Source organism: Octopus sinensis, linkage group LG4 (assembly GCF_006345805.1).
Source record: "Octopus sinensis linkage group LG4, ASM634580v1, whole genome shotgun sequence".
Classification (NCBI taxonomy): Eukaryota; Metazoa; Mollusca; class Cephalopoda; order Octopoda; family Octopodidae; genus Octopus; species Octopus sinensis.
The window spans coordinates 150420973-150433682 of NC_043000.1; the positions used below are offsets into that span (position 1 = coordinate 150420973).

Sequence of the window (12710 nt, forward strand, 5' to 3'; positions counted from 1 at the left end):
GCCACATCTGGCACCTGTGTCGGTGGCACATAAGACACCATCCGAAGACCCGGCGAAGTAGACAGTCCACCTATGCATACCTCCCTTCTTGTGACACTTGTGAAGACCTGTTGAGGCAAGTGAAAATCAAATCAAATCAAATCAAAATCAAAACAAATCAAAATAGATGAACATAAATGGAATTGTATCTTTGTGGTACCATTCCGGTGGCACACAAGAAAATCATCCGAACGTGGCCGTAGCCAGTACCGCATAGACTGGCCTCCGTGCTTTGGGGACGTAACAAACACCATCCGATCGTGGCCGTCCGCCAGCCTCATCTGGCACCTGTGTCGGTGGCACATAAAACCCATCCGAGCGTTGCCGTCTGCCAGCCTCGTCTGGCACCTGTGTCGGTGGCACATAAAAACACATCCGAGCGTGGCCGTTCGCCAGCCTCGTCTGGCACCTGTGTCGGTGGCACATAAAATCACCCACTACACTCTCGGAGTGGTTGGCGTTAGGAAGGGCATCCAGCTGTAGAAACACTGCCAGATCTGACTGGCCTGGTGCAGCCTTCGGGCTCCCCAGACCCCAGTTGAACCGTCCAACCCATGCTAGCATGGAAAACGGACGCTAAATGATGATGATGATGATGATGATGATGATATATATATATATATATATATGTATGTATATGTATTTATAAAGTGAGATAGGGATTATGAGTGTAACCCACTATGGGATATCAGTTATCCAATATACTGCTGGTGAAGTACCCAAAAGGCAAATACATAAATGCTTATGATTGCAATGCAATAAATTCATTTATTGTATTAGATGGGCGAAGGTAAAATGTTTTACCTCATATACACACATATATAAGTTTAAGTGAATATATTGATTTCTTTTCAATAGTAGCAGACATATTAAGCAGAACAATGCTTGGTTTGTGAAGGAGTTCTCATTTTGTATTATAGCACTGTCTATTTTATTTCCCAAAGTTTCTAATATTGCTTTTTCTGACTTTCAGGGAACCATTATCACATATTATCATATACTTTCCATTTTCAAAGTACACAAATACTAAACTTGAATAAAATGTTCAATAGTTTTTTTTTTCTTTTTATTTGCTTTCAATAAATGTTCATTCAAGCATTATAATCTAAAATTTTCCAAAAGTATCCAAAGAAAATTACCAACAAGAGACCATACTTTTTAAATGAAAATCTAATGAATGTGGTTATTTAAAAAAAAAAAAAATATTAGCTACATCTTTTCTATATTTCTAAGAAATTCATGTAAAATACATTTTCAATGGTTTGGTTTTCATTTGTTCTCATGTACCATGTATGTATACACACACACACACATACAGGGTGGAGCAGAGAGGATGGATGTTTTTGAAATGGCTATTGCTCAACAATTGTGGGAGGGATGTATGTCTGACAGGTACCATTTGGTCTGTGATGTCTTAACATTTATTTTTCTTTTCAGATGAAACCATGGCGCTGTGGATGATAGAGCATTGTGTGTTTGCCTATGACAGTTACATGAAGAATAATGAGTCTGTCACAGCAGTTCAGAGTGAGTTTTGGTGTCACTTCAACATTCACCGACATCAGGCTGTTCCCACCTGTAACACAATCTTATATTAGGTGAATGCACTTTGTACACAAGGTACACTACTAATGAATAGGAGACCGATGGGGGCACCGTGAATGGTATGGACCCCGGAAAATGTGGAATGCGTCAGACAAGCTTTGATACAGAGTCCAAACTGCTCTGCTTGGAAGCATTCCACTGAACCTGGCATCAGTAATCTATCAGCAAGGCATATTTTGCATGAAGACCTGTATTTCCACCCTTACAAACTGGTCATTGAGCAACAGTTGAAACCATGGGATTATGCACAGTGGCTTAACTTTGCATGTCAGATGGGAGCAATTTTTGAGACAAATGACAACCTCATTTTGTTAATGAGAGACGAAGCTCATTTTCATCTCAATGGCATGGTGAATCAACAGAACTGTCATTATTGGGCTCTTGATAATCTGAGAGAACTGCACAGCCCATAGTGACGGTCTGGTGTGCTGTTGGAAAAGCTGCCATCATTGGACCTTACATTTTTGTAGACAATATTGGAAATGCTGTTACTGTGAACTCTGAGTGTAACATTGAGATGATAAACAACTTGACGAAAATGAATGCCCATTCGACAAGTGTGGCTTCAGCAGGATGGAGCGACGGTCCACACAGCCAGGGCATCAATGGATGTTCTTCACCCTCTCTTCGGTGACCACCTCATTTCCGGGTTTACTGATATTCCTTCCCCCAAGGTCCCCCAAAGAAAGAATTACAAAGAAACTAAAGAAAATATAAAAAAACAACAACAAAAATCCAGGTTTGAATAAACAAGTTTCACTTACTCTTGTAATAGTGTCTGAGCTTCAACAACAATATCTTGTGCCTGTTGAGAAAAATCTTTTACATCAAATTCTTCCAAATATTTCTTGATTTTCCGTAAATCTAAAAACGATTTTCCTTTTTTCTCAAGTCCACTAAACCTTTGCTTTGCACCCTGAAATGAAAAATTCTACATATAGTAATGGTTTCAATCAAAAACAAATTGAACACTTCTAACCCTTTCATTTACCATATTTCTGATGAAAGAAACTGCCTTTTGTTTTAATTAATTTAGAAAATGAAAAATGGCAGGCATTGAAACAATGATGATTAAAGGAAAAGTCATTTCTCTAGAATCAAGAAGATTTGTTAATAACAATCAGAGATCACTAATCAATACAATCTTATTATTTTAATCTTAGACTGAAACTGATAAATTTGAACAATTGGGTAAAATTGAATTTTCAGTTGAAAATAAATACAGCAGTACCTGATAACCAGAATTTTTGAAACAATTACATTTGACCTAATTTTTACACTGATGATTGGAAAGTTATCACCATCAGAAATTTGCATGTCTTTCTCCACAGTGGCTGTGTGGTAAGTAGCTTGCTAACCAACCACATGGTTCCGGGTTCAGTCCCACTGCATGGCACCTTTGGCAAGTGTCTTCTGCTATAGCCCCGGGCCGACCAATGCCTTGTGAGTGGATTTGGTAGACGGAAACTGAAAGAAGCCTGTCGTATATATATGATTCCATAGGTGCAGGCACGACTGTATGATTAAAAGGCAGCGAGCTGGCAGAAACGTTAGCACGTTACGTTGTGAGTTCAAATTCCGCCGAGGTCGACTTTGCCTTTCATCCTTTCGGGGTCGATAAATTAAGTACCAGTTACGCACTGGGGTCGATGTAATCGACTTAATACCTATGTCTGTCCTTGTTTGTCCCCTTGTGGGTAATAAAGAAATATGTATGATTAAGAAGCTTGCTTTCCAACCATATCATTCCAGTTACAGTTCCACTGCATGATACCTTCATAGTTCCAAACCAACCAAAGCCTTGTGCGTAGATTTGGTAAAGGGAAACTGAAGAAGCCTGTCGTATTTGTAGTGACGTCATTTTCCAGTGTGCGCACACGCAACGTCATTCTTCAGTGTGTGTGTGCGGAACGTCATTCTTCAGTGTGCGTGTGCGGGGCTGGAGCCTTCTGGAAAGGCCTAAGGAAGTTCTCTCATGCACATGCGCGAGAGACTGGGGAAGAAAATTCTATCGCGTTCCTTGTTAGCGTCGTTGACTTGAGACATGGCTATTGAAGAGAAAGGACGTATTAAACGTGTGATCAGCCATTCTCCTGTCCCAGACACTTAGAATTTGACCTGCTCTGTTGCTGCTGAATTTGTTGTAAGAATCTTACAAATGTTAAAATTCAGCCTTGCTATATCGAACCAAATGGATACCAATATATCAACATACTTCTTTTGTAAATAAGAAATAAAGAGAATATATATTTTTAAGGTTGCGTTCTTGTTCCTGACTGGTAGATTCTGGAAATTAAAAGAAAGGAAATTGGTTGCACCCGAACAGTGTAAAGAATTAACCAGTTCCATTGCATATTTATGTATGTCTGTGGGAACGTGTGTATGTGTGACTTGGTGTTGCCTTGTCTTGACATTGCATGATACATGTAAACGAGTGTCACCATCATATAGCGGTGTCCTTCATTTCCAATCTTCTGTAAAATAACATGTCCGACCATTGAGTAAAATTACCTTACTTGGAAATAGGTGAGGGTTGGCAATAGGAAGGCCATCCAACCATAGAAAATCTGCTTCAACAAATTCTGTCCCCATAAGGATAAAAGGTAAAGTTGATCTTGGTGGGATCTGAACTCACAACGTAAAGAGTTGGAAGAAATACTGTAAAGCATTCTGGCCAACATGCTAATGATTGGAAATTGTATAGATTTCCTTTTTGAGTAAGCATTTCACATCTGAATGCTCATTTTAACATCAAACGATTGCCTAAAAAGCAAGCACATTATCTAAAAAGTATGGAAACAGTCTAAAAAGCAGTCTATTTTTCAGCTGGGCATGAGACAAGATGCATTGCTTTTAAGATAAGAGTATGATACCAGAACCTGTCTTAGAATTAATCAACTTTAAATCTCTCGGTATTAGACTATGTTACTAGTTCTGTCAGCTGTATCGATTTGATTACATTTGTAATAATATAACAGGAATTATTCATTAGTCACTGTGTATGGATTTAGTACTTAAATTTATTGGCTTCCCAGATCCCCGGTCGAATCGTCCAACCCATGCTAGCATGGAGAACGGACGTTAAACGATGATGATGATGATGATTACACAGTTTTTAAAATTTTCCTTCAATATATGTAATATATATATCATCATCATTATTGTTTCAACATCTATTTTTCCAAGCTTGCATGGGCTGAACACAATTTGTTGAGGTGAATTTTTATAACCAGATGCCCTTCCAGTCACCAACCCTCAACTGCTTCAAGTAAGGTAATATTTCCCTCAAATCAGATTTGGAAATGACAGACACCACTTGCATGACAGTGACACTCATTTACAACTATCATTCATGTTAATACAAGGAGCCAGAATACACACCACACACCCACACACACACACACACAATATATATATATATATATGCATATGTATATATATATTATAATATAGATATATATATTACATATTTATATTATATACATATGTATATATACATATTATATATAATATATATATAATATACTATGTATATATACATATGTATATATATATATATACATATATATATATACATATGTATATATACATATGTATATATATATATATACATATATATATATGTATATATATATACATATATCTAAACCAGCTCACACACTCCTCTCCATACACTTTCTGCAACTTTGTGTCGGCCTCTCAAACCTCATACATATATATATATATATATATATACATATATATGAGGTTTGAGAGGCCGACACAAAGTTGCAGAAAGTGTATGGAGAGGAGTGTGTGAGCTGGTTTAGATATTTCCAAGATGGCTGAAAAAATGTTGATATTGATGAACATTTTGGGAGACCCCCAACCAACAGAACTCAAAGAAACATCGCAGATGTGCATGCAACTGTGAGGGGAAATTGTTGAATCACCATCCGTGAGTTATCAGAGGATGTGTAGACTAGTTACAGTTCAGTTCAGTCCATTATGACTAAGGATTTGGGTATGAGACGCACGACTGCCAAGTTTATGCCAAAACTGCTTTCAGCTGATCAAGAAGACAACCAGGTTTCAGTTGCACAAGATCTCTTTGATTGTGTCGAGGATGAAAAGACTTTTTGAAAACTTTGCGTAGGCTTCTGAGTAGGTATCGCCAAGCTTTTGGCAAAATTTGATGCAGATTCTCTGCTCGACTTTCTCTGTGGTGCTCAATGCGACAACCACACATTACACATCTTCCTTCCAAGCATTGCCGTAAAAGGTGAAAGTGAGCTGGAAAGTTAAAACTTACTGCACATGCTCAGCAGAGTTCAAGGTCAATCTGTGCCAAGCGGCTTAACTTTGTGGGCTTTAGCTTCATTACTATGGCAACAGTCCAGATACTTATTGGATCAGACCACGTATCATCATCATCATCATCATCATTTAATGTCCATGTTGGCATCGGGATCTGATGTATCCAAGGACTTAATTAAGCTCCAATGACTGCTTTGGCATGGTTTGTGTGGTTGGATGCCCTTTCTAATGCCAACTGCTTCGTAGTATGGACTGGGTGCTTTTTTTGAGCCACCTGCACTATATATTCTTTTACTTGTTTCAGTCATTTGACTGCGGCCATGCTGGAGCACCGCCTTTAATCGAGCAACTCGACCCCGGGACTTATTCTTTGTAAGCCCAGTACTTATTCTATCGGTCTCTTTTGCCGAACCGCTAAGTAACAGGGACGTAAACACACCAGCATCGGTTGTCAAGCAATGCTAGGGGGACAAACACACTCACACAAACACACACACGCATATATATATATACATATATACGACGGGCTTCTTTCAGTTTCCGTCTACCAAATCCACTCACAAGGCTTTGGTCGGCCCGAGGCTATAGTAGAAGACACTTGCCCAAGGTGCCACGCAGTGGGACTGAACCCGGAACCATGTGGTTGGTAAACAAGCTACTTACCACACAGCCACTCCTGTGCCTATATACATATATACATATATATCATATTTCAAATTTAGATTGTAATCCTTTTGTTATAGCTGATGGATTCATAGTAAAATTGTGACAGTAGTGGGCACAATCATATAATCTTTGGGTTTTTATATTCAATATTTTAATAGCATTCTTTGGTTTAATTGCACCTTCCTTTAATAAAAAAAAAAAGACGAGACAGACACATCAAATAAGTTATATTTAGAAACATATTTTTGCCTTGAATCTTTTTTACCATTTATATTCTACAGGTATCCTATTTATGATATGGGTGATTAGATTGGCAGTATCAGATAAATAAAAAGCAGAGTCCAAGGTATCTAACAGTTGTCATGTAAGTTCTACTCTTAATGACAAGAGTGTAACTTGTAGTTTCAGAATAAATGGGAGAATGTTTAGGGAAATGATAACCTTGCTAGCAACAAAAGATAAGCAATATATTATGTTGAATGACAAGCAAATAAAATGGAAAGTAGATATGGAGAAGCTGTAATGACTGGAGAGAATTGATTTAGTTGAAGTTTACAAAATGAATATTTTTATTGCTGTAAAATGAAGGAATATAGCCTAGCAATTAAGGTGGTTGTGAAGGCACATGGCCTAGTGGTTGGGGCATTGCGTTCATGATCATAAGATCGGGGTTTCAATTCCTAGATCAGGTGGGGAGTAGTGCTTTTGAACAAAAACACTTCATTTCATGTTGCTCAAATTCGTTCAGTTAAAAATGAGTTCCAACAATATCTGGAGAGTTAACCCTGGACGGACTGGCATTCCATTCAAGAGGATTGTGATCTTGGTTACTACATACACCATGGAAATCAGGTTAATCTCCAGCCTCATGAGTTACTTTGGGCTCATGACAGACCTCAGTCTAATAAGTAAATAAAGGTATATTTTCAATTCTTTGTTAGCACCTCCATTCACAAAGTGATATTTTTTTTGTTATAAAGAAAAGAGAAATCTCGATTTACTATCAACACTCCCACCAACAATTGAAAAAGTACTTTAACATCACTGAACTTAGACCATATTTAAAAAAATATATAATCAGGTGGTGTGACAATTCCATTGACACTGTTGGAGTGCACTGAAATTCATATTAGAAGATTAGATCCTACATTGAAGATTCATGAAAAGCTCAAGAACAGAGTTGGATTGCTACCATCAAAAGTAAATTGAGGAATCTCCTTGTCTCATCAGCTCTACTTCTAAGCACAAAATTAGGCTAAGGCAGAAACCTAGATTTCATTCTTATATTTTGTAAGATCTACAACACGAGTAACACTAAGCCGACTCTTATGTTGATAGTTCCAAAGAAGCTGTGGAGCTTCCGGAAAATGCAAGAGCTTCAGGTTATCTTCTTAACTGAAGAACTACCGAAGCATGCTTAACCCTTTTGTTACCAACCCGGCTGAAACTGGCTCTGGCTCTGTTGTACAAATGTCTTGTTTTCTTCCACTAAAATCTTCCACCAAACCTTAGTCACAATTTATGTTCCTAACACTAGCTGAATGATAACTAAGTTATTTTACTAATTTCTTTGTTATATTTAAAGTAATTGAAAGAAACACAGAACATCTCAAAATAAATACAGTAATGAAAGGGTTAAGTCAATACCAATCACATAATTTTTCATTAGTACCAGAAGTGGCCGTCCCATCACCATTATTTGTAGTTGCCAACTCAGTGAAAGTTTTTTTACTAAATCTTTATTATTTTGTCAAGTCATCTGAGATATAGCAAGGTGAGATCCCATAAGGCAGAAAACATGCTTAAAAGTGTTACCATATTTGTCAGAAGTCAAACTCACACCTCACTCATGCCCCCCCCCCCCCCCCCCCCCGCCATTCAATTTTTAATTAATTTGAATATTGAAGTTGTTTCTTTTGTCTCTCTTGACATGAATTAATCAACAAATCTAATGAGTTCTCCTCAGATGTAATTTCAATTAATTAAATTCTTTTACAGTACTACATTAACCCTTTTACAGTAGATATATCCACTCAATTGTTAATTACTCTTAAATTCCAGAAAGCAGTTCTATATACCAATCTAGCTTATGTCAAGGAATGTTAGGTTTGAAACTGTTTTCTGTTGAGATATGTCAAGTTTACTGAGGCAATGTGACTTGCAGAAAAAGCCAATTATATTTTTTGGTAGATGCCAGCTTCGTCTGGTCTCTGTGCTGGTGGCACGTAAAAAGCACCATCCGATTGTGGCCGTTTGCCAGCCTCGTCTGGCACCTGTGCCGGTGACACGTAAAAAGCACCCACTACACTCACGGAATGGTTGGCGTAAGGAAGGGCATCCAGCTGTAGAAACACTGCCAGATCAAACTGGGCTTGGTGCAGCCTTCTGGCTTCCCAGACCCCAGTTGAACCGTCCAACCCATGCTAGCATGGAAGACGGACGTTAAACGATGATGATGATGATGATTTCTAGAATAACCATGAAATTTAATTTCCAGTTAAAGGGTTATGTATGGTAGTTGTCACTTGAGAGAAATTAAGCTAAGGAAGACCTGAGAGGAAGTAAAGGGATACAAAAACACTGTTTACAAATGAGGGAAGATATGCTGTTGCATAACATTCAACACAAAGAGTGATATTTAGCTACTATTGCCGTGGTAAGTAGCTTGTTTACCAACCACATGGTTCCGGGTTCAGTCCCACTGCGTGGCACCTTGGGCAAGTGTCTTCTACTATAGCCTCGGGCCGACCAAAGCCTTGTGAGTGGATTTGGTAGACGGAAACTGAAAGAAGCCTGTCGTATATATGTATATATATGTATATGTGTGTGTGCGTGTATGTCTGTGTTCGTCCCCCTAGCATTGCTTGACAGCCGATGCTGGTGTGTTTACGTCCCCGTCACTTAGCGGTTCGGCAAAAGAGACAGATAGAATAAGTACTGGGCTTACAAAGAATAAGTCCTGGGGTCGAGTTGCTCGATTAAAGGCGGTGCTCCAGCATGGCCGCAGTCAAACGACTGAAACAAGTAAAAGAGTAACAAAAACGTACCAGATACTGACTAACATAGACAAAAAGAAAAAAAAAACTTTGTCAATTACCTCAGAAGAAATTAAAGTTGATACACCATCACCTTCAGGAGGAACAAAACTTTCAAAAATTCCACCTGAAAAAAAGTAAAAAAATCTCTTTCTTAGATGTAAGAACTTTAATGCAAAGGAAAGCTGATGTAATGGCTTGTCTTTACATCAGCTTATTTCTGTTATCATCAATTTTTTTCAACAATTGGCACACGTATTGCTGTATGGTTAAGAAGCTTACTTCCCAACTATGCAGTTTTGGGTTCAGTCCCACTGCATGACATCTTGGGCGAGTGTCTTCTGTTATAGCTCCGTGATGACCAATACCTTGTGAGTGGATTTAGCGGATAGAAACTGTAAGAAACCCATTGCATAGGGTGAGATGACGATGTGTGAAATTGTTGCTGCTGCTATTACTATGACAACGATGAGACAACAATGATGGTAATGATGGCAGTAGAAGTAACATTTCATCAGGATTGAGAGATAATGGCAATGATGTAGATTAAAATATAATGGAAGCACTCTGTCGGTTACGACGATGAGGGTTCCGGTTGATCCGATCAACGGAACAGCCTGCATGTGAAATTAACGTGTAAGTGGCTGAGCACTCCACAGACACGTGTACCCTTAACGTAGTTCTCGGGGATATTCAGCGTGACACAGAGAGTGACAAGGCCGGCCCATTGAAATACAGGTACAACAGAAACAGGAAGTAAGAGTGAGAGAAAGTTGTGGTGAAAGAGTACAGCAGGGATCACCACTATCCCCTGCCGGAGCCTCGTAGAGCTTTAGATGTTTTTGATCAATAAACACTCACAACGCCCGGTCTGGGAATCGAAACCGCGATCTTACGACCGCGAGTCTGCTGCCCTAACCACTGGGCCATTGCGCCTCCACATTAAAATATAAACAATTGTTTTAAATGGAAATAATGTCTAAGAATGTGAAGACTTAGTAATGAAATACAACCAATTATATATTGCGAAATACAAAATATAGTGAGATACAAATATGCATCTACCATCATGATCTGCTTCCCTTGCCAGCATGGGATGGATGGTTTGACATGGAACTGATCAGCTGGGAGCTGTCCAGACTCCAATTGTCTATTGTGACGTTTTCTACAGCTGGATGCCCCTCCTAATGCCAACCACTCAACAGAGTGTGCTCGGGATGGTGGGAGAGGTTAAGTGCCACTGGCAAGGGTGTGTTTGCACAGCACCAGCACGGGTGCTTTTTATGTGGTACTGGCACCTGAAAGGACAAGCCTATATGTGTAAAAACATTAACAAGTAATCTAACCATATTAATACTCAGTGGAATAAAAATATAGTAAAATAAGTAGATAAGAGAAACAAAATCCAAGATGAATGACAGTGATAAATAGGTATGAATGTATTATCATTTAACATCCAGTTTTCAAGCTTGCATGGGTCAGACAGAATTTATTGAGGCAGATTTTCTAATACCAGATGCTCTTCCACTCACCAACCCTCATGTGTTTCCAAGCAAGGTAATATTTTCCCATAGCTAAACATGTTTTACACAGAGGGCTGCAAACAACCTCACTTGTCGGACAATGATGCTCATTTACAACCATCAGATAATGTCTAGACAAGGCAATGCACAAACACACACACAAAACAGGTTTTTTCAGTTTTCATCTAACAAATCCACTCACAAGGCATTAGTCAGCCCAAGGCTATAGTAGAAAACATTTACCAAAGGTTCTGTGCAGTGGGACTGAACCCAAGGCCCCATGGCTGGGAAGCAAGCGTCTTATCCACATAGTCACACTTGTGTAGTGAAGTTTAATATTGGTCCAGCAAGTCGATTACATAGACCCTAGCATTCCACTGGTACTTATTTTATTGACTCCAAAAGGACAAAAAGCAAAGTCAACCCAGGCAGAACTTGAACTCAGAATGTAAAGATGGATGAAATGTCGCTAAAGATTTTGCCCAGCAATCTAACGATTCTGTCAGTTCACCATCTTTGCGAAGTTTCATCTTAAATCTTTAGTAGGAAGGTTTCAAACGCAATGGTTTGTGGACAACGCATAAAATGGAAAACTGAGTGCATGATGGATAAGAGACAAATATGGTGGGAAGTACCTAAAGAATTAATGTTAGTTAAGAAGTGGGAGATTATAGGAGTAGATGAGGTTAAGAGCTTTTGAAGTAGGTTATGTTACAGTGATCCTTTTTAGATGTATGGCCCTCATTACAGACAAAGCACATACTTAGAGCATTCTAGCTGTAATGGGTCATGAGATTGTTTGCAGTATGACTGATGAAAGATTCTGTTGAGGTTTTTTAAAACTTGTATATTTGCAATTTTGAATTTCATATGCTTCAAATTTATAAGTTTTCATAATATAACATCACCAATTTTATATTTACCACAGGTGCCTATATTTGTTTCAAAATGCCCACCTTTGTACTCCATCCAGCCACATCAATTCACCTTCCCTTTCATTATCCATTATATTCACCCCTCTCTTTCTCATCCATCACCCACTCTCATCATATTTAATCATCATCATTTTCATGTCTACTTTTCTACTCTTACATAAGTCAGATGAATTGCACCGAGGCAGATTTTCTGCAGCCAAATGTTCATCATGTTGCCAACCCTCACCTGTTTACAAGCAAGGCAGCACATCTCCTAATTCTTTGAACAGCATAATGTCCAGACATGTTGGCATTAGAAAGAGCATCCAGCTGCAGAAATTCTGCCAGATCAGATTGGAGCCTGGTGCAGCCATCTGGTTCGCTAGTCCTCAGTCAAATCGTCCAACCCATGCTAGCATGGAAAGCAGACATTAAATGATGATGATGATGATTGAAATTGAATGGCACCATTTCTACAATAGTGACATTTGTTGACTACTATAGAGCAATGCTTAGACAAGGAGACACAGAACCATATATGCACAACACACACACACACTTCTTTCAGTTTAGTAAATCTACTGACAAGGTTTTGGTTGGACTGGAGTTAAAGAAGCTTGTCTGAGGTGCCA

General features: G+C 38.7%; 1 protein-coding gene and 1 long non-coding RNA gene across 3 annotated transcripts in view; one reads left to right on the top strand and one right to left on the bottom strand.

The window, feature by feature from the left end:
- LOC118763159 overlaps positions 1-2318 on the top strand; it is a 51868-nt gene extending 49550 nt beyond the window's left edge. Inside the window, exon 3 of the long non-coding RNA XR_004998919.1 lies at positions 1477-2318. This is a non-coding gene — a long non-coding RNA (uncharacterized LOC118763159). The remainder of the gene's footprint in view (positions 1-1476) is intronic.
- The window catches only part of LOC115210191 (probable 39S ribosomal protein L45, mitochondrial), a 60771-nt gene that overhangs the window by 23639 nt on the left and 24422 nt on the right, over positions 1-12710 (bottom strand). For both annotated transcript variants that reach the window (XM_036502567.1, XM_029778655.2), the window contains exons 4-5: positions 9704-9768; positions 2409-2560 (exon numbers count right to left, since the gene is read on the bottom strand). In XM_036502567.1, coding sequence (XP_036358460.1) covers positions 2409-2560; positions 9704-9768 — 217 coding nt within the window. The remainder of the gene's footprint in view (positions 1-2408; positions 2561-9703; positions 9769-12710) is intronic.